Source organism: Aythya fuligula, chromosome 3 (assembly GCF_009819795.1).
Source record: "Aythya fuligula isolate bAytFul2 chromosome 3, bAytFul2.pri, whole genome shotgun sequence".
In the NCBI taxonomy this organism is placed as follows: domain Eukaryota; kingdom Metazoa; phylum Chordata; class Aves; order Anseriformes; family Anatidae; genus Aythya; species Aythya fuligula.
Window position 1 is genome coordinate 85776972 of NC_045561.1, and position 22945 is coordinate 85799916.

General features: G+C 35.1%; 1 protein-coding gene across 3 annotated transcripts in view; it reads right to left on the reverse strand.

The window, feature by feature from the left end:
* SENP6 (SUMO specific peptidase 6) overlaps window positions 1–22945 on the reverse strand; it is an 80853-nt gene that overhangs the window by 13541 nt on the left and 44367 nt on the right. For all 3 annotated transcript variants that reach the window (XM_032183897.1, XM_032183899.1, XM_032183896.1), the window contains 12 exons: window positions 22127–22197; window positions 20852–20997; window positions 17310–17712; window positions 16118–16350; window positions 13496–13666; window positions 12782–12824; window positions 8514–8693; window positions 5376–5602; window positions 4678–4781; window positions 4463–4579; window positions 3495–3617; window positions 3150–3242 (listed from right to left, as the gene is read on the reverse strand). In XM_032183897.1, the coding sequence (XP_032039788.1) occupies window positions 3150–3242; window positions 3495–3617; window positions 4463–4579; window positions 4678–4781; window positions 5376–5602; window positions 8514–8693; window positions 12782–12824; window positions 13496–13666; window positions 16118–16350; window positions 17310–17712; window positions 20852–20997; window positions 22127–22197 (1911 nt within the window). The remainder of the gene's footprint in view (window positions 1–3149; window positions 3243–3494; window positions 3618–4462; window positions 4580–4677; window positions 4782–5375; window positions 5603–8513; window positions 8694–12781; window positions 12825–13495; window positions 13667–16117; window positions 16351–17309; window positions 17713–20851; window positions 20998–22126; window positions 22198–22945) is intronic.

Sequence of the window (22945 nt, forward strand, 5' to 3'; positions counted from 1 at the left end):
CACGGAATGGCACATGATTTGTGTCTGCACACCACTGGCTCTCCATCTTCATTTCTGATTCTCCATGCTCCTGGTGTATTTGTTAATGCCTAGAAGCTATGAGGCAATAACCGGATTACAAAAAAAAAAAAAAAAAATAGGCAGCTAACCACCCAGCAGCTGGAAGTTCTATTCTACTGAACATGCAGCATCTGAACGTGTCCATTTGTGTCAACACAAAGTGTGATAGTCCTGATTTTGCAAGCGAGGAAGAGAAGCATGGGGAAATTGTGTAACACAAAAGAAGTCACACAAGGAAGCTTCTGAAAAACCTGCAGCTTAGCGAAGACATCAGGTCCCAGCCCACAGCCTTCATCTTAAGACATGCAAATCTGAAAGACTGCAGACTAAGAATGCAACTAATATACAAATCAACAACACAAGTGTATTAAAAATGTTCTTTTGCAACATTTTTGTGGTTTTACACAAAAGCAAGGTTTCTCAGTCCTATTAACAGATAAAGTCCAGGAGCAATGTATTTTATTACACATTATATACACAGCAACAGAATGCTACATGAGACTGTAACTTACACAAACAGAGTCTGTAACATTTGCTAACCAGATCAGAAATCCTTCATATTTTGCCAATTAAACTACAGAAACCTAGAAGCAGCAAAAACCAACACTGCTATTTATTGCCTCTTTTGTTACCGGTATGTTTAGTTCTAAAAACAAAATGTTCTGTATCAGAGAAGCTATGATACAACTGAAGTGGCATTTAAGTAAATAAAGATAAAGCAGGATTTACAAGTCAATTTAACATAAATAGCTATGTATCAAAGTAAGTAAGATGTTTGCAATGAAGTAACCAGTTTTAATGAAATCTTGAAATATTTTTTGACCTGAAAACTAAGCTGACTCCAGCTCTCTACTCCTGAGCAGCACTGAAGCACAAGAAGATATGGAAAAGAGCAGTCAAATATACAGTAACCTAGTAAAATATTGCTGTTCTTCTGTGTCACGGTAATATATGAAAGGAGACAAAACTTATCAAGTGAAGAGCTCTGCTATTCGGATAGATGCTTAAAAGCCTTCATACTTGCTGCTTTTTTGTTTTCCGTCCCAAACAGCTCCCTGACTACTTCTCTGTCCTGCAATACCAATTAACAATCATTCATAAAGAAAGTATTTCACTGCTGAATCATTGTTTCTTTCCTAAATCAGCTCCCTCCCCAGGAAAAGTTTGGCATCTTTTTCCTCAAAACTGAGTGCAGGGTTTTGGGGGATGGGAAAGTGACATGTTTGAGAGGAGATAAAATAGCAATGTGCATCCAAGAAAATAGTAGCTGCTAATAAGAATAAATTAAAATTGAAAAGGTAATATGGAAGATTTAAGTTTTTGTTACCAGAAGGCAGGTCAAAAACAAAAACACAAGAAAAACACCACTTTCTCATATACTGGTTTGTTTTTTTTTTTATGCTCTGCAACGTTCTTACAGTACTTTTGTATTAGCACTTCAGTTTGGATCAGGAAACTGCTTTTGAAATGAATGTCCTTATTGTCACCACTTAACCAAGTTTCAGTTGACAGTGCAAGACAGTTCCAAAATGTGTGAACAGGATTATTTCCAGATGCAACTAACCTTTAAGATGTACTCCAAGAGTACACCTGTGATGCTGAAATCAAGAGTCCACAAGACCAACCTACTCCAAAGTAAAATCCTTAAAACACAAATCCTCAAAAACAGCGTGTACTTCATGCCTCCAGTACAAGCTGAAAGGTCACCTGTATGAGCTGCACTACTACTGAGGTAGACATAGCTTTAGTTCCTTAACAGTAAATGAACAAGACAGTGAAAACTCCTATGTGCTAAGTTACTATCAACATAACTGATTCTCATAAAACCACAGAACTATTACTTTTCATTATCAGGTGACTCCTGCAAAATCCCACTCTGGAATTCTCAGCATGAGCTGTGTCATTTCTCCAACACATAGCCAATTATTAGGAAGCACGGCCCAATGTGGATCTGTGACTGACACAAGAGGAAGATGGGAAGGATAATATATAATAAGCTCTAAGGCAACTGAAATTTACATGACAGACCCTTCAAATTTCTGGTACTTAAAGCTTCAGAAGGAGAGATGGTGAGGATTAAATTTGCAGTAGATAGGAGGAATGTCACATCTCTAGTCATTTTCATCATGTAAGGATTGTCTCTCTTCCTATCGCTGTATAGAAGTCATAGCTTCTCAAAACCCAATCTTAGTGTTTGTGAACAGCTTTTTAAGAGATTTACTTGTGATTTTATAACAAAGAAAGATCCTTGGCGAGTTGCATCAAAAATGCCTCTTTACAGCTCACCTCAAAATTCAGAAATTTTTCCTCCGAATGCACAATAGCATGGTATCTAGGTAAGTTTCATTGAAAAGCTTTTAATTAAAAATATTTTTGAATTTGCATAAGATCAGTTTGTTTTGCCTATGGAAACATCAGTTACAATTCTATGTGTCCTTTTTAAAATGGATTTTTATTAAATATCTTTAAAATGCAGGAATTCAACTTTCCTAAATATTTTGGCTTCAAGACTGCTTGGATTCATTTCATGAAATGAAGAGGTGTGTTTGTGACTACTTGCCCTGATGTCAAGGAAAGCAAGCATCATTAACAATCCTTAACAATTATTAGAATGCAAACAGTTTGCTTCCTTACTCAAGGAAAACATCAGAACAAAGGTATATAAAGGAAAAGAATAAAAAACCCTAATACAGGGCTCTAGAAATTTTAAATTATATTTCTGTCCAATAGGTTTATTTTACCTAGAGGATGATGTTAACAATACCAAAGAGATCTAATTAGAGGAAGTAAAGACTGAAAACGAATTCAAAAGTTATTGACAACAGCTTAGAAGAATGAATGCCAAAGAAATAGAGAAAAACCTGGAAACAGTATTCAGAGAAGTTAATTTTTGCTTAGTCTTTGTATTGCCAAATATTTCTTATATTACTGCAGTGTGTCACATTAAGATTTTGGTTTTATCACTGTAAAGAGATATTTATTCTCTCCATTATGAATTTCAAGTCACACTACAACATAACTTTCTATTTTAGAACTACAAAGCTTAAGCTTTTAGCACATACATCCAGTAATATGGTATGGTTACTTACGCTTCATTAAGAGGAACAAAAATGAAATCTTTCTCAAAAATGTCAACGTGACGTGTCCATGTTTTTACTCGCCCATGTCGTTTTTGTTGTATTCTGCAAGAAGAAAGCCAAATGTGATTTGTAGGGTGATTTATTTTCATTGAAAGACTGCCTTTCCATGTATTTTCACATTAACAGTTTCTTAGGATTTTTAAGACATATTCTATATTTGATATAGGTGTGGATGTTCCCTAGAGTTCTGCTGGCATCATACTGTCAGTAAGGATTTTATCTCTGTAACACATATGTTCTTGTAATCTTCCTTGTATTCAGCTCTTGATAATATGGACTTATCAACGGACTTACGAGAGGTTTGAAGTTTCATGAATATTTCTTCTTTCTCTTTGATTAAGGCGTTTATAGAAGAATGAACTGAACACATGTATTCTATCAGCATCTTCTTTTTTTAGTTTTTCAAGTACCAAATACCTAATTAGTTTAAAACAAAATGAAAAAGTCATAGAGGTGTTAATTCAAAAGTATTTACGAGTACAAAAGTTCTGCCAACACTAGTACCACCCCCACCAAATTATTGCAGCCTCTCATGAAACCGAAATAGCTGTAACACTATCAGGGCTAACTAATCACTGGAACTCATTAATCCAATATCTGTGTCAGTATTTAAAGGTATTAAGTGATACGCTCAAGCAACAAGCTGTTCTGCTGCTGCTCTGTTTATTTTTATATTATGTTAGGTAAACAACTTTTCAGTGAGTTTCGTATATAGGAAAGACACATTTTTTAATTGAGATACTAAATCTCCAAACACTCCCAAGACTTGTGTATTAGTTTTCTTTTCATCTCTTAAGTATTTCAATATACTGAAAATTACACACACACAGCCCTTATGCATAGCATAAACACAGCAAGCATATAACAATTTAATATGCTTCTAACATCTGTGGCATCAGTGACACCAGAAGACTAATTTATCTATTATGTTAATCAAATCAAATGAGGTTCTAAGGAACACAAATACTCCGGAAAAAAAAATAATTGAACTTAAAATGGTGTCTTTTCTTCTGTAGTTCAATTTCCTTTTCAGATACAAAGAGATTTTAAGGAACCTTTTTTCCAAGTGAGAACGTCACCTTCAAAACCAGGACAGAATATGAACCTGATTTTCTTGCAAAAACACAACATAATCCTTAAAGTTAGAGTTACAGGTAGCTGGAGACCAAGTGTTATCAAATGACCTATGAAAAGTTAATGTCAGAATTTTTCAAGTTTCAAGGTAAAAGAACACTAGAAACCAGTTTGAAATAAAAACTTACTTTAAATAAAAATCAATAATAACATCATTTAAAAATTCTCCTTCATTTAGGCAATGGAGGTCTTCATTGGTCACAGAAATGCCACCTTTAGCTGGTGGAGGTGGATAAACTATCAACCTGAAACAAAAAATACGTTTAATAATAAATATGAAATGCAAAATAACAATCATCATCATAATCAGAAAATTGTTACAGGGCGAAGAAAAATATCTTACTTTTCTATGGGACCAATAAATACTGTATGTGGTTCTCCAATTTCTTCTTCATCGTCAAAGTATAACTGTTTATTTCGCTGCTGCACTTTGGACTCAGAAACAACCTTATAAGAATGAAGTGAATGTTAAATTGTATACTGTGCTCACTTTTATCAAAAAAGACAGTAAAGCTTTGAAAATCCACAGATATAAAATTCATTGCTTTTGATAAGGACTTCAATTTTCTTTTCCTTTCCTAGTTCATTTATTACAGTAATGTCTGTATTCATTTCTTGCAGAACCACAAACCTCTCAAATTCTTTAAGAGGTAGTTTTGTTTAAATAAAGCATTAATTAAATTTAACTACAGCACTATAACTTCTCATTTGAAACATCAAAATTTTACCAGTAGATGAACTTGGAAACAATTATGTTGTCTAAGTATACTACAAACTTCTCATCCCTTAATCATTTTAAATGACATTATTTGTGGACCAGTGTACAAACTTATAAAAAAGTAAACATGCTAAAAAGTATCATGAATGTAGTTTTCCAGAGCCTCATACCCCTTGATGGACTTGTCTGAGAATCCTTATTATAAAGCCAGCAGAAGTTGTTAGATTTTTTTTTGTTTGTTTAGTGACTAGCACACTATCTTTAGCGTATTTCTAATCCAAATAATATAATGACTTTGTTCTAAAACAGAAAAAATTAATTACAGTTTTAATTTTGTTTTCCCTGTGAGAAGGGCTTCCTTTAGAATTCTCTTCCAAGCACTTAGTAAATGCAACAAGTCTGCCATTAGCTTCTTCAAAGGAAATTCTCACGAAGAAGTCAGAAATATTATTTCTAATGCCAATGTCGGTAATTATTTTTTCAAATATTGAATTTGCATGAGGATCAAGGCCAGTTTCAAAAATCAGAATTATATACTGTTCTTCTTGACCTAAAACAAAGCAAAGAAAAAAATATTCATTTTGTAACACAATAAAATGCCACATTTATAAACAAATTTCGAAGAACCATGAGCCAACACATGTATGCTTTCACCTGACAATACACACTTATTCAGACAGATAGACAGAGTAACTACCAATCCCTTCTACCTACATTTGCAAGAAGTGTACACTCAACTTCTGCCTTTAGGAAAACGAAGTATTATACCTTGTACATAAAGCACATACTAAATGCAAAGCCAAAACATTTAAACTAAGAACTTCTCTGCTTACTGCCAATAAGATGCTTTTAACGATACTACTTTTTCTTATTACAGTTCCTATGCTGCTGTTTCAATACATTTGCAGAAATTACACATTCAGCATAATTCCCTGCCCATACAGGGAAACCGCATGCACTGACTTTTCCTAGATCAACACTGTAAGAAGTCCAGAGGAGGTCTCTCAAAAATCAACAGATACATTCATCTATGGAAATGTATTAGGAAAAGAAGTATTTTAAGAATGTAGATGGGCTTTTGTGGCCTCAATGATTATTATAAGAATGGTTTGCAAAAAGACAGAGACTGAGCACAAAATACATGTAACTGAATAGAAATGTAGTCATTTCAGGGATATTTTTAAATATTAAATATTTATCCATCGACTCAGTCCCCTATACAGTATTTTATTTTAGAAAATGTTCTGCCTGTTTTTCTCCTGCTTTCTGATAGATATAATGCAAAAGAGGAAGGTGTGTGTGTGGGAGTGAGGGAGAGAACGAAGACAACATATACTGAATTAAAGGAGAAACAGTGTATGAGACCCCATGATTCAGGGGGATAGATTCATGGTCCTACCTGATCCAGAAGGCCATGCTCTAACACGTTATTGCTTTTGAAAATTTTACACATGGAGGTTATTACAGTATGCAGGCCCAGACATCCTCAGCCTTTTAAATAGATCATAATCATATTTACAAGGGTACCCAGCACTGACATCTACGTCAGGTCTTTCAGACAACAGATTCTCAGAAATAGTGACAGGTTGAAAGAAAAAAAAAAATCTACTTTAACTGCGGGTAGCACGCAAGTTGGGTACAGAACTTAAATCCATTGCTTAGAAAAATAAATTGAGAAGAAAACAAAACAAAAGCTGTATTTTTGAGAGGGTCTTTCAAGACTTAGATGGAAAAATAAACATGGTGCTTTTTTCAGTAGTGGATACAGAACGGTATGCTGCACACTACTAGCACAAAGTTCTAATAAAATTACACTTTCTTATTCTAGACACATATGATTTGAGTACATAAAACGTACAAAAGCCTGGGATGGCGATTTCACGAAAGAAACACTTATTTTTCTCTGATCAGATTTTGGTTACCATAGCAACAGAAATCTCTTAAGGTTCTTTGATTCACGGGCAACCAGTTTTCCTTTTTAAGAAGTATGAATCTTAACAAGGAAAGGAATTTAAGATGTCCCTCTGATCAAAATCTTCAACCCCTGCCACAGAAGGGATCTCACCACCTACAAGAGACTAACCCTGCTTTCAGGCCCTGTAACATATATGAAACAAAACCTCTCTACCCCAGGTGAATATTATAGGAACAAAACACTATCCCACTCTCTCTCATGCTCTTTTGGTACAGTGGCTTAGCTTCAACAGGTTAGCCTTGCCTACACCTTCACTAGGAGTTAGGGAACGTGAGTTGGATTAATCAGCTGTTGTATAAATACTACCTCCTCACACCATCCAAACAATAAAAAAGGCAGTAACGCCCTAAGAAGAATGACTTAGGCACCCAGGTATAGGACTAACATTCAGGCTGCAGATTCCAGTCTCATGTAGCAGGCTAACTCAGAGCTGCAGGGACCTGTTTGGTAAGAGACGAGTTTCAGACACACACACAACCCTTTCCTGTTCTTAACTAAGCATGCTACCTGGTGTGAAAATAGTCCTTTACCAGTCTACCTCCAAATTCACTGAATACAGAATTTAGATGTCTAACTGGGTTTGGGGAACTAGGCACCTACACAATGTTGCTTACACAACTATGAATTCAATCTTAAAGTAATTACATGGCTTGGAAAGCAAATAGCAACTGTGTTATCATAAGGCATTCATAAATATCAAGGACTATAAAGCAGTTGGGTGCAAAAACTAGCTCAGAGCCACAGTCTCACAGGAAAAAAGGTTTGTGGTGGTAGAGGGAGAAAGGCTGAGAGATGTGGAAAGGGAAGGATTTCTTTCCCAGGTCCCTCAGGAAGCTTTTCCTTTGTTCACTTGCGAACACCTGTGTTTGCCTGCTGTCAAAATCCCTGCTACCAGGATTGTTTCTGGCATCCCCTTACATATGTTCTCTTACTATTTTTGTAGCTGTAAGGAGTGTTACAATTCCTACTTTTATAAAGGTGGATGAGGCTATTCTAACTATATTCTGTCTTGGGAACACACAATAGTGAGATTGTTGAAGGCATTCTTCCTCCATTTGAATGTATCATGCATGTATTAAGCTGAGTGCGAGTATAACCACGAAAGTTAACCTAAAGAAAAGGCTATTTAAGGGGAAAAGGACTGTAAGCTAATTAAAAAAGAGTGTATATTAACATGCTAGACCTTTGAGGAAAATGATGTTGAAATTAAATTAATTTAAAGATACATGAAAACAATCCACTTCTTTTCCAAGCAGATGTTTGTCTATATGAGAATATCACTACAATCATATGGGGAAAAATAATACACAAACCCACAAAAGTTTCTACTCAAACTGAGACCTGTAAGCAGAACAGAACAGATAGCAGAGGTAAGTATACCAAAAGCAGTCATAAAAATATGAAGGCCCATATAAAAAAGTTACAGCATTACAAATACATGCCCATATACAAAAGAGAAATAGTTTATTATAATTGATTTACTTACTGTCTCCTTTGCACTCGTACCAGACATTATCTTTACTCATTTTCAGCTGGTCTCTGAGGCTACTACAGGTTGATGGTACTGTTTGTAGAAAAACGACTGGCAATTTTCTTACACTACACCATTCACATTTGGTAAGTTCTGAAGTTTTCAGGTTGATCTCTCGAGTATCACTGTCCGATTCTAGAAGAAAATAATGAAAAATTTATCAAAACCTAGTCAAAATATATAGATTTCTCTTATAATTCCCCCCTGGATTTTAACAAGAATTCAGAGCATGATCATTGACTTTCAAATGAAGTTTTAATTTCTTCTCACCCGCTTTAATTTAGTCCTTATTCCACAGAATCATTTAAATTTTCAAATATTGCTACGACACCTTTTATGACAGGTTTGTAACGTTGCTTCAAAGATTTATCGTTGTCCAATTTCCTTATGAAAAATAAAATGAAAATAATAAAATACAAGCAGAGAAATAATCTGATTGCCCATGGAAATAAAGTCCTGCTCTCAACTTATCACCTAAAAAAGAGAAATGCAGCTATGCAGTAAGTTTTTAACACATCTGATGCTGCAAATGCCAATGTTGAGTATTTTGTGGGTTTTATTGAATTATAAAAATGGAAGGAAAAATATAAGAAGTCAGAATTCCTTCAACTTTTTTTCTTCACCAAAATCAAAGCCAGTATTTTTTTTCTAGATCAGAAAAATGGTTAATGGGAGTCACTTAAAGCTTTAGTTAGTGGCAGCTTCTACTGTTCCATCACATGGTTAATGGCAACCTCTACCCGAGTAACTATATCCCCTTACAGAGAGAAAAAAACCTTGACAGGATGGAAGGAAAAACAGAACCAACATCAATTCCTTCTAATAAACACCAGTGCAACAAGGTCACTCTCCTCTTCCTTCCCTAATAAAAAAGGGAAGAGACACAGCAGGGAACTCCTGAATAAACTAAGACCTTTCTTAATTTCTTGTATGTTATGACCCAACAGATGGTGAGTAAAAATTAGTTAAATGGTTACAATCTAAAAGGCTTAATTTGCATCACACTGAATAAGGTGCATAAAACCAGGTTCCTCTTTTTTATTTTGTTAAAGACATACAATTTCTTTCTACCTTACCGTTATCAACAATTCTTACTAATTATTAGTGACAGGCATCTGAACTCTTTCCCTATCCTTATTTTGGTGTTTGAGCAGCCAATGTCCAGCAGCAGCCCCCTACAACCTGTCTTCGTGCTGGCAACTGAATCCATTCTCCCATACTGGGTAGAAAGGGAGCCTGCAGCTCAGACAAAGCAGTGACCCACACCAAAGTATTCGGTGCAGACTGCAAGTGGTGGCCCCTACAGCTACTGCTGAGCAAAAGCAGCTCCCCTTTCCTTCTAAACCTTCTCCTACCCCACTAGCTGGAGAAGCAGCAGCCCAGCTCTGGGTCAGACTGCAGCAACCACATTTCATTCAAGATGACTGGGTGAGATTTATCGCTCCTAACAGTACTTTTTCATCTCATCAGGTAAAGAGCAGCAGAAATGGGTCCTACATGGATCTAATTAGTCCATTTCCTTGTACTGACTCTCCTTTATCTCCCTGGAGACTAACATATGAGACAATCAAGCTAGCAGATAAATGAAGCCTTATCACAGAATCCCCAAATAGTCAAGGTTGGAAGGGACCTCTGGAGGTCGTCTGGTCCAACTCCACTTGATCAAGCAGGGCCACCTGAAGCTGCTTACCCAGGACCATGTCCCTCCACTACCTCTCTGGGCAACCTGTGCCAGGGCTCAGTCACTCTCACAGAACAGAAATGCTTCCTGAACCTCCTGTGTTTCAATGCATGTCCACTGCCTCTTGTCCTGGCACTGGGCACCACTGAAAAGAGCCCGGCTCCATCCTCTCAGCATCCTCCCTTCAGGTATTTATTAGACATTGATAAGATCCCCCTGCACTTTTTCTCCAGGCTGAACAGTCCCAGCTCTCAGCCTTTTCTCAAGGCAGAGATGTTACAGTACCTTTATCATCTTGGTGGCCCTACATTGGACTCCCTTAAGTCTGTCCATGTCTCTTTCGTTCTGAGGAGCCCAGAACTAGACACACCACTCCAGGTGGGACCTTAACAGTGCGAAGTAGAGGGGAAGGATCACCTCTCTTAACTGGCTGGCAATACTTTGCCTAATGCAGCCCAGGATGCCATTAGCTTTCTTTCCTGCTTTCATTGCTTTCTCATGGTCAACTTGGTGTCCACCAGGACACCCAGGTCCGTTTCTGCCATGCTGTTTTCCAGCTTGGTGGCCTCCAGCATGAACTGGTGCCTGAGGCCGTTGCTCCCCATTGTGCCGGTCTTTACGTTTCTCCTTGTTGAACTTGGTGAGGTTCCTATCAGCCCATTTTTCCAGCTTGCTGAGCCCCCCTGGATAAATGACTGTAAGGAATTCTCTTCTCCTTTCTCTTTTTAGAAAAAAACAAAATAACCTTCTAAGATTGGGCCTCTTCCTGTAATACCTCTTCCTCTGTAGTAATAGTTAGTTTTTCTCTTTCCTCAACACACACACTTTCCTTAATTAAGTTAATTTCACTTCCAACTTTCATAGGTAGCCCACAGTAACGACAATTCTAACATAAAACTGGATTCACCTCATTTAACCAAGGCACACTTCTAACCACGTCCAAATAGGAGGCCCTTGCCAAAACATGACCTGCTCAGTCTTTGGAGAAATTTCTGTATCCTTGCAACTGTGTTTGCATTGCAGTTAAGAACACTGAACTGGAACTCTTTCATGTAAAAGGAAGACTAACCTACTATTCAGTTAAAAATTTAAATTATATCCCTTCTTTTACCTTGATATAGGCATCTTAACATGTTTCACCATGAACAACTCAACCTGTGTACCATATTTTCCTGTAACCCCAATATATGATAGACAGCAGTACTTATCACTAAAGGCAACACAAAAAGTTTTTTTTTACTCTTTAGAAATAGAAAGCTGCTTCCTTGAAACGCCAATTGGGAATTGCAGAAAACTGACAAAGGATGTAGAGAGCATTTTGAGAATCTGACGTGTTTATACACACAAAAATCAAACTCAGGGCAGGACACTACTGCTGTTCGTACAGCTGTTCAAAACATTTGCCTCTCTCTGTAAAAGCATGACCAACATAATCAACCTCAAGAAAAACAAAATATTTGGTGTCAGTTTTATTTCAAGACCCTTACTTGTATCAGAACAAATCATGGTATGATTACGTTAACAGAAACGGTGCAAGGAATACACCCATCCTCCTACAGATGAAAAACTCAAAAAAAAAAACAAAAAACAAAAAACAACAAACATGGAAAAGTACTAAATGTTCCAATAAACCCATCGTTTAAGGAGTCTCAGTTTTTATGCTATTAAAGGATCAAGTCACACTGAAATAACTTCACATGCAGATGCCTGATAGACATGTTCTACCAATTTTGGTAAGTTTGAGTCATGCTAACACAGTTAATGCATGAAAAAACAGTAGTAACTATGTCTGTATCTTAGATGCAACAATCACCTGACTGAGAAAAGTCTACACTTATTTTTACAGGTTGTAAAAGGCAGCTTTTAGCATGTGATAGTAATTACAAAAACTAACGGCTATCTTTTACAAGTAACAGAAAGGCAAACTGAGCTAGGACCACATTTTTAAAAAAAAGAAACAGAGAAATAATCATAAGCTCACCATTTCTTAGACAATGCCACTATTTCTTTCAGTAGCACGAAATACACAAGCTATATGCCAGAGGAAAAAAAGTTTAAAGGCAGATATACATAGAAAGGTATAAGACACCTGTGTAGTTTTTACTCCCTATCTATGCATTTGAAATAGAAGAACTTAAAGTAATAAAAACATAGCATGCTTCACAGGACATTTTTCTTGCCTGTGGTTTTATTAAGCATTTTAATGAGTATCTCTGCCAATCACCACAGCTCTTCAACTAAGTTGAGGGGGAAGAACTAATAAGCCCATTTGCATGCTCACCACAAACTGCTAATTCCCATCTGTGGATTTTCTTTCTGATAGAAGAGATAATGCAAAATTGTTTTGGCTTTTATTCACCAGGTAGCTCAGCTCAGATTTACAATCTAGATTTATTTTTTTTCTGATGACTACCAACACCAAATATAATTTATTAAACACGAAGAGAAACCAGAATTGACATTTCATTATGATTCACCTGTTAATTCCTTTTGGTAAAGTCACTTCACTCAAAAAAGGAATTCAGCATTAACAAGTACTCACCTTCTTGACTTTCTAGGCGTATTTTGATATAATCCAGGCAAAACTGTGGAAGACAATACAAAAATAAGATTTCCATTCTTCTCTGTAACTAAACTGACTCAATGTCTTTTAACAACTTAATACTTGAGTAATTAAAATTTTAAAATAAAAAAGTAAAATGTAATTAAAAAAATAGCACAACTGAAGGAAGCAAGTATATTCTTTACTCTTCCACATCTTTCAGTCATTCTGACCGTTGACATTTAAGATGTCTCTGAAATACTGTTTCCAAAAAGGTTTAAAAATGCCATAAAATATTGGCAGAATAAAATCTTCAAAAGAGAATTTTAAAGAACAGAAAATATTGTTCAACAGAAGCAAAATTATACACATACAGAAAAAGACAATCTGATTCCTCCCCCATCTATAAAAATTCTTTTTTTTTTTTTTTTGGTAAGTATTGCATTCAATTCAAACTAATCCATATTTCACCCCATCACCCCCACCCTAAAATAAACAAATGAAAAGCGAAGTGTTTTGCAAACATGATGCTTCTATTTAACACCAGAACTAAACTGAATGCAACAGTATAGTTCTCATGTCTTTGTGATTCACAGCCTCTGAAATTAGGGACAGACTTGCCATTTCACAGATAAAGGCAAACTACTTCATTGTTCACGTACAAAAATAACAATGAAAAACAAAGCTGTGTTTTCAAGTAAGAAGATTACTTACAATCACAGGTTCCACTACCATTCTTCGTAAGGTTCCTATTCGTATACTTCGACAGTTCAGAATGACACTTTCACAGGGACTTTGGTAAGTTAGAGGTACAGTCTCAGTTACAATTTCTTGAGAAATAAGCTTACGACGTTTTATTGGAGTGTTAGACACAATGTTGCCAAACTGAAAAGTAATTTTTAAGGTTTCAGAATTTTTCGCTATGATTTATTGCTAAAACAGGCTGTTAAAAAGCACAGATTAATTTTTTTGGCTACATTTTTATTAATCAACAAGAATAAGTATTGTAATATCCACCTCAACCCTATATAAAAGGTTGAAAACTCCTAAAAGGCTTTTGGCCTGATGTTATATTGTGAGATTTAAGAAAAAAACGTTAGTTTACACCTTTAGACATTTAGTTAACATTTCAAAGTCACAAATTGCCAAAAAACAATTTAGTTACTTGTATTGAAACAGTGTACAGCCCAGCAAAATAAGCTTTTTTTTTTTTTTAATGTACTTCTTTTATTTATATAAAAACGTTAATGCTGTACAAGCATCCCAAATTAGCACAGGCTTTTGGTGACTAAAAATACTGATTTATTACTGAAGTACAGTGGAATAAAACATTAGGAGTAGACTCTTCAAGAAATATAAATAAATAAGCACAATCAAAAAATCCATAAAGGAACTCTACAGAACTGTTAAGATCTTTTTAGGACAGAATCCAGGATCAGAAGACTAACACTGTCAGTTAGGCCATGTGGAGTTTGGCTCCAGCTCAAGAAAATCTCTGGACGCTGACTGAAGCTTTAATCTCAGTTAAGCCTCCTGTCTACCAACAGAACAACCTTAAGAAAAAAATATTTAAAAGAAAGGAAATTGGCTGAGAGCCACAAGAAGAATATGTATTTATCTACTGCACTACTTAAATTGGTCTATGTTTTTGAAGGATTTTCTGTTCTAGTTTTGTTCTTGGGTATTCATTTCCTCATTTCATAAAACTGCCCAATAATAAACATGCTTTTAAATTACAAAATACAATTCAGCTCCCACAGAAAAGGATTTTAAGGGACTCAGTATTTCTATTACGATTAAATCTGGGGAATTTTTTCAGCATCCCTAGTCATTAGCCCATAATTCATAATATTCTTTTGGATACTTCACTTAAATACAGGGGAGAAAACAAGAGGGAAGAGAGGATCTAGATCCCTGAAATTAAAATATTTTCCTAGGACTCTTACTGAATATAGCTGTCCCTTTGTCTGCTGGACTACCTAAACATTATTAAAAACAAATCACAGACAAGCAGTAACACAGAAAATCTTGAAGTGGCACTACATTCAAGTAACTTGAGTATGAAGAATTAATTAATATTTACAGAGGAAAAAAAAAAACAACTATCCTAATATCCTAAAGCTTTTTTTTTTATTATTAATCAGGCTGACAAACACACTGATACAATTTTTGGTAGTTTTCTTGAATCGAGGCAAAGTTTATGTTAAGCTTCACACAAAACCTTTGTATACCCATTTCCAAAATAAAGCTCTTTTCTACATTTTTCTCAAGTATGCAGTATATTTCCAATATAGCACTTGGTTGTTTAAGGAGTGAAGAGGAACACAGCATATAAAAGAAGACACCCATGCTTTCACAACATAATACTTCCCCTTAATCCAGCAAATAATGCCAGAATAAGGGAAGTTCAAAACTATTTATTGGCCAAGCTTTTAGCCCCACAACTTTATAGTAGGCTGAGAGGCTCACAGTTATACTGATGACAATCCGTACACCACATTATACGCACACCATTTCATTAATTACAGTACAGAATGTTGGCTTTTTAATCTCAACCTAGCATGAAGGTTTTGACATCCGTTAGTGTTCTAACTCAGGAAAAAAAAGAATTTAAGTCCGTGGAAATCTAATCAAATAGTCTTGTTGGACCAAATTCTCAGGAGTGGAACTGGACAAGTGACCCAAGAATCATTTTAATCAGTAGTATTATTTCAACAATTGTCACAGGGCATCTGTTCTTCCTGTTGGCTCACTATTGAGGTAGTTAAGTTTTTAACATACCGTGAAAACTGTCCCCTTTGACAGCACTTAAGGAGTCTGCTCATGGTGCACTTTTTTTTTTTGTCTTTGTTTATCCAATTCTTGCAGTGGTGCTCAACTAAAAAACAAAAGCCCCACCATGAAATCCTTCAAATAAGTGCTATTAACTGGGACAGTTGTCAAAGTATTTTAATTGTAAAGGGCCACTATTGTTCCCAATGTTTCTTTTTCACCTTTAACTTCCTGTGGCCGAAGTCTCACCAAGAAACAGCTAGTACTGATGTTTTTCTGCAAACTAAGATGGCCCTTCAGTTTCACAGAGGTACCCAATACAGACTCAAAGAGCATGCATTCAACACAGAAACATCTATGTTAAAAGCGTAATTCAAATATTATGAATTCTTGAAAAAATTAACAAATTTTCTAATGTTTCCAGTATTATATAAGCAGAGATACTATTTGAGCTGATAAATAAGCAATCAAATAGAGCCTATTTACAACAATGCAAGACAAACCTTTACATTTCCCATTTATGATTTGATTTTTGTTTTCTTTAAACAAAGTATGAAATAGTACCTGATCTTTCATTCTTGCTTTTCTTGGTAGTGTGACTGCAATTTCTGTTTCTGTTGTAATACTACCTATTCTCTGTTCTATTCCACAACTGTTTTCCTTTAATGCTGCTTCCACCTTTCCTGTAGAAGGAGCTGGGGAGGAGCGGGCTGAATCTGCAGGACGAGGTGAAATGCTTTCCATTCTCCTAGTGCTGCTACTATCCTCCTCCTCATCATCATCACTAGACAAAACAACTAAACAGAAAATATTAAATTCTCAACCACTACATTTTTCTTAACAGAAATTTCTTTGCAAGCAATAGCTTAAAAGTAATTTATATAGTTGTCCTGCAGTATCAAAAACAGTCCACATTTATCATTATATTATACTTTTATTAGTATTTATTTGGAATCTGTTCACAGGTGCTCTCTCCCTCATTTTTTATTTCCCATAACTAGCTGTACAAGAAACGTGTTTCATCAGTTTCCTTCTAGACACAGAAATGAAGTCATCCATGCCCTATTTCAACAAAAAACTGACAGCGAACAATACAGCTTAAGTCTAACTTAAGCCTCTCTTTACTAAAGAGCTTATTTTTTAAAAGGCTATGTAACACAGGTAATGTAAAGAAAAGTTATAACTTCTCTGGTCAGTTTAAGTTGTTCAAATCAGTAAAATACAACATCGTCTAAACAACTAAGCCCAGAACTAGAACTGTAATTTCCAAATTCCAGTTCCTGTCTGCGTATCAATTAGTGTGAGTTCACGCAGATAAAATAATAAATATTAACATTTTGTACAGAATGAAGTTTCAGTAAATGAGAAAGCCTGGACAGTGTTCAGATCTATAGCTCAGAAGAAAAGAGAAGGAATGAGTAAAAATAGAAAAAAATGTAAAAAATATGTTAGACTGTTTTCTTCATGGGAATGGATGACAACTCTGCTAAGAATGCTTTTTAAAAAAAGTGAAAATTTTAAGTCTTAAAAAAAAAACTACAATAATTTTTGTTTTCCCCAGTGTTCACCTTTCTCAAAGAGTACCTCAGTATATGACAAAAGACATTAAAAAAAGTATGATATGTCCCCACCCCAAAAACATATCCACAAAAAAATTCCAGGCAAAGTCAGTAACATAAGCTTGTACGGAAAGTTTCTTCATTACAGGATGTTCTCTGTTTTCATTTTATGGCTATATTCATGAAATGATACTTACTTGGATCATTTAGTTCAGATGGTCTTGTACTCCTCTGTCTTAAGCTTCCTGTAATTTTAGTATTTTTTGTCCCAGTTATAAGACCAACTTTTCCATTCTGTCGTAACATAGAATGTCCTACGACTTCATTACCCAGTAGAATATCCGCTGGACCTTTCCCGACAGCAGAACTATAAAACTTCTTTGTGTTGAACCCTGTACCTGAAGATTTTTGCCCCGTTGAATTCTGGTGTATTGAAGAACGTGATAAAGGTCCCATAGATTCAACTAATGTTCCAGTTTGTCTGGAGACTCTTTGCAAATCCTTAAGAGAAGCATTTTCACAATGTCGGCATTTGGTCTGGTTTTCATTTGCCCGCCCACAATTTGGGCAATCAGTAGAATAATCAATTGGTTCCAAAAGCTAGAAAGGAAAGAGGAAGGAAGAACAAACGAACCCTGATCAGTAACTAACAACAACAAAGATATCAGTTCCAAAGTTTGCATTTAATTTCTGTTTAGAATGAAAATTGACAATAGTGTGTTAGCAATTACAGTAGACACTGAAAGCAAATATTAACATTATGTTACATTTTTTCATTTAGAAATTTGGCAGTGTGGCAATTTTTAAGAAGTTAATGTTCAGCAGTTCTTTATCTTTTTTCTTTCTGTATTAAAAGCTTGCACACTGCTCATATGCATCAGCATCATAGTTCATATGTAACACCATCAGCAAGAAGGTCCAGTTACATCATTTCTGTAAAAATAGTTACATTGGACAAAAATAAAGTAACCTGAGGATCAACAGGGCAATGCTAAGAACTAGAAGCAGTCTCCTCAATCATTAAGTTCATTTGTCCTCCCAAGACATCTTCTAACAGCCTGGCAAACCATGTAGAAAATCACTCCTCTAAAAATCTTTAAGAAAATAAAATACATTGATCTACAGTCCAGTATCACAGAAGAGAAAACTGGACTTGAGGAAAAGGTGTTTCTCAGACTTTCTAGAGGAAACAGGGGCTACAAAAAAAAAAAAAAAAAAAAAAGGAGATTGTATCATTACTGCAAAGAGATTGGTTCTGTTTCTCTCATATCTACTAGAGCCTACTTAATTAAAAGTAATACAGAATATTACCTATTAAGAGTGCAGAACTTCGACTTCTAAGTTTAAGTGTATTTGATAGTAACATGTAAGCTACTGAATATGAACTGAGCTGAATACGGGACACCTCTAGAACTGAAATTTAGCATATACTGTTGTCTCCTGCAGCACTGAGGTCAAATGACACTTTCAAAGGTTCACTTTACTGTGAACTACGGAAGACACTAACCTTCTAGAAGCCACAACAAATTTGTGAACCTGTTTTCAGAACATATCTACCACAATTTGCATACCCCATCCCCAGCCATGAACAACAATAAAGAGGATTTCCTCAGGTATACAGTCCTCATTTTTAAAAGTAAGACAAAAAAAAAAGTTACAGAAAGAGAACATATTATTTTTTACAACTTTTCTGCAATTTAACAAAGCTACACATACCACAGCAAAACAGATTCAAGAAAAAATGTATAAAGAGCCTATCAGACCTTTAAATCTGAGTAGTAGGATAACATAGCAAGTGACAGGAGTACAGTATTGATGTACTGTGTCTCAATGCTGATTTACAGAGTGTACCTTTTACAGAGATACAGCTGATCACATGGAAGAATTTCAATCGGACATGAAAATATTCAATAGCCTATCATACCTGAAAGATCTTAAGTACAGAATAACTGCAGCCCTCCACCTCAAGCACAAACCAAAAATTGAAAACAAATTCCTTTCCATGGTTTGAGAGCAGGCAATCTGATGGTGGGGTTGCTGTGTTTAATTCCCAAAGACATACTCTTTTTTTTTTATTATTTTTTAAGCTGGACTCTGAGTAACTACTTAAGTAGGTGAGTTCTACCTAATGTATCTTATCTGCTTCATGACTTGAATAATATATCATCTGCAAAATACAAATATTCTATGACTCTGCCCTATCTCTGTAAGTTTTAGCATCCAAAGCTTTTGTTTTTCACTAAGTACGTACAAAATGCAATCCTCCCTCCTACCAAACTTCCATAAATTTTTAACAATTAATACAACCTGTTACAGTATAGGAAGATGAATACCATTTGCACTTTGCCTGACAAGCAGCTGGTTGTCTGCAATTCCTCTGGCATGAAACCACAACTACAACTAACACATTTGAATTGTTCAAAGGTTCCATAAACATCTATATGGATCATTTACATATTGTGGCAGTGCACGCTTCACTAAAAAGCATATGGTTCACAACTAATGCATAAAACATTGTTAAAGGATTAAATTGATTTAAGGCAGAAGATTAAACTCCTAACCTGTTTAAAAAGAAACAAACAATTTCTGCCAATAAAATCAGTTGCAGCTTGATTTCTACTGGCTTTTCTTATTTATCTATGAATTTGTAATTTATAGTAATATAATTATCCCCTTAACGTGTCCATAACCATACTTTCTCCCCTGATATCAGCTATTAAGCTGATGAAAAGTTATGTTTCTACTCAAAACACAAAGCTCAGATTAACACAATAGGTCCTATACTCAGAAAGTGTATCCACAAACTGTGCAATCTTACAGAATCGTAACTATCCTAGGGGACTGGAGTAAACATTCATCCAGCCCTGTGTTGTACTTTTAATGGTGGCCCGTTGGGAGCACAGGGAACAAAGTAAGGACACATCCCCCTAACTTTATGTAATCAGCAATATAGGCACTTCTCAGAGGCTGAACTTAAATCTCTGACAAAAACTTAACTTAAAACTCTGACAAAATTTGTGAGGATGTATCATCGTTGATCTCTTTTTGCAATCTCCTAATACACTCTGATTAGTAACATATGTTTTTGTCTCATTTTTAAGCTTACTGTTTGAAAATTTCACTGCAAGCACTCATGGGAGAAAGTACCAGATGTAATTATTAAATTTTGTTTACAAGTGAAACCTGTACTGCGGTTTTGGAAATAAAATCACGATCTTGAAACAATGTAATCAAATCTGATGCTTTTTCCATCAGGGAGATAGAGAGTTTCTTGTAGCGTTGTGGTCAGCTACACATGGTCTGGCTCATGGACACCAACCTTATTTCTATATAAATTCTGAAAATTATGTATGAATTTATATTAAATAAATTCCATCAAAGTGTGAAATGTTATTCCTCTATTTCATATATGTCAAACCAATGGTGTCACTTCCTGGATTATCCCAATAAGCACAGATCAGATTCCCCAATCAATTTAAACACAGGCTCTTTTGCTTTCCAGTGCACCATCTGTTTGTTCAATTCACAAAGTAAGTATTTCAACAGTTGGCATCAGTATTAACACTTAAATATCTGCACTGCCATAAGTTTTTTTTTGGTTTAAATGTTTACATTCTGCTCCCAACTATAAGGATTTTTAGAAAATCAACTTATTTTACAACCTGAATGCTTCTTTTTTGAAATATGCATTAACTTTTAAAGTTCAACTTTTTTTTTTTTTTTTTTTTTTTTTTTTTACCTTTAACTGGGTTAAGCCTTTTTTTGTAGAAGAAGATAGGGACAAGTCAGACTGATATGAATTGCAGTGACGTTTCTGTTGCACCTTTCTTTTAATTTCAGATTCTGATTCCGATTCTGACTCTTCTGTGTTTTCCATTATACTGTCTAGGAGGAAAAAAAATGCAAACGTTAACAAGAAATGTCTGCTCAGATGCAATTATGGCCAACTTTCTTCTTCATGAACACTAATCTGAACTAAACATTAACTATTTTAAAAACATGCAACAAACTATACAGTCTCATTCATGTAAAGAAGTGTCTTATGACTTCTTGTATAAATAAAAAAAATCCCTAAAATAATATTTAAAATTTTGATTATTACTATTTTTGCATCTCTTGCTTACAATTTCTAGTTTCACATCTTCAGAGGAGACTCTGGCCTTGCACAGCCTCAAGGCCAAAGTCTCTCTTTGGCTGTAGGGGAGACTTTACTACAACTAGAAGGAAGCCTTTGCTACTGGAGGATCTGCTAGATGCTGCTGCTGGTAATTTTCACAAGAAGATTTTTGGTGAATGCATTTAGAACAATTGAAAATATTTTGCATAATTCAGGATTTATTCCTTCAGCACAAGACTCAGCAGTACACTGAGCTATACTGCTGTATCTTGTTTTATATTGGGGCGTTAATTTAGGTACTAGAAGAGTACAGGAACAAAGAAGCACACAAACTATTTAAACTAACAGTGTACAGAGTGAGATCTTCTTATAAAAGGGGCTTTTCAGTATGTTGTACAACAGTGCCTTATATTTCACTTTAATGTAAAAATGCCAGTTAGGCTCACGAGTTTAATTACAGTCTCCATCCTGGAACTTTTTTTTTTTACAGGCTACAGTTTTAATATATACGAACACTTCTTCAATATATACAGATAGTCTTGCTGGTTCACAGACTACCTGTATCTGTACTGACAAATCTGAAATGAACATCATTACTTCCAGACCAAACAATTTTATTACTCTAAATTTTCCCAGTTCCACTTGTATTTAAAATAACTGATGCCTAATTTAAAGTTTATTATAGCATTACTGAACAGGTTGCAAAAATCTGTCAAAAAAAAAAAGTCTTCCTTCTTGCATAAACCTGTATAGAACTAGAATGATACAAGGATAAATATACTAAAGGTTACTCAAAGTTTGGCAACATATTTGCCCATGGCAGCAATTGAAACAAACAAATAAACAAACATCTCTGCTTAAAAGAAATGAGAATTCTAAAATTTTTAGATAACTTACCCACTCCTTGAGGTCGTGGTAACCTAATGTGATCTGCTTCTACTTTCTGAAGCTGAGGGGGATATTCTTTTCTGAAAAATAAATTAGATATAGCTGTTCTTTCAACTGAGACCATTATATTTTTTCCACAATTACACATGGAAAAAGAAATCTGAACTGCATCTTAAAGTTATGAATAAATATCTCCTCTAACATGCTATGTGTACACTTAAAAAAAAAAAATATCACCAGAATGCTAGCAACTGCTACAGTAAAGGTCTTAGAAGTGTTTCTGATCTAAATCCTTTTTCACAGTAATCAATAGCTTTTAAGTCTTACTTTCAGACCAAAGTCTTCAAGGACTGATGCCTGTATCTCCTCCTCCATATTCATGAAGTATAACATAGATACTTTAAAAATCCAAAAATAGAAACAACTATTACTTCAGCAATATCAGATTCCACATCTTAAACTCCACAACATAAAAAAAAAAAAAGATAAGAAAATGCAAAAGAGAGGAAAGACATCTGATGTCAAAAATTGCGTGGCCAAAAAATACAAAGAACACAAGTGAAGAAACAACTTATATCTTTGCTTAAGAAAATAACATTATGCAGACAAATTAGTTGGTAAGAAAACTTCAATTGGCATAATTTGCATAATGTATCATATATCTGTTCATATATTAGGCATTATCATTTTGAGTCTCCTAAAAGATATTTTCAATTTACACAAAAGCATGTCAAATCAAATTACCATCAAATTAAGATTGCTGATACTGCATCTCAGTTACTGTTAATGGGAGTTCTCCTTCCCTGCTCTTACCCTGATCTGCAGCTG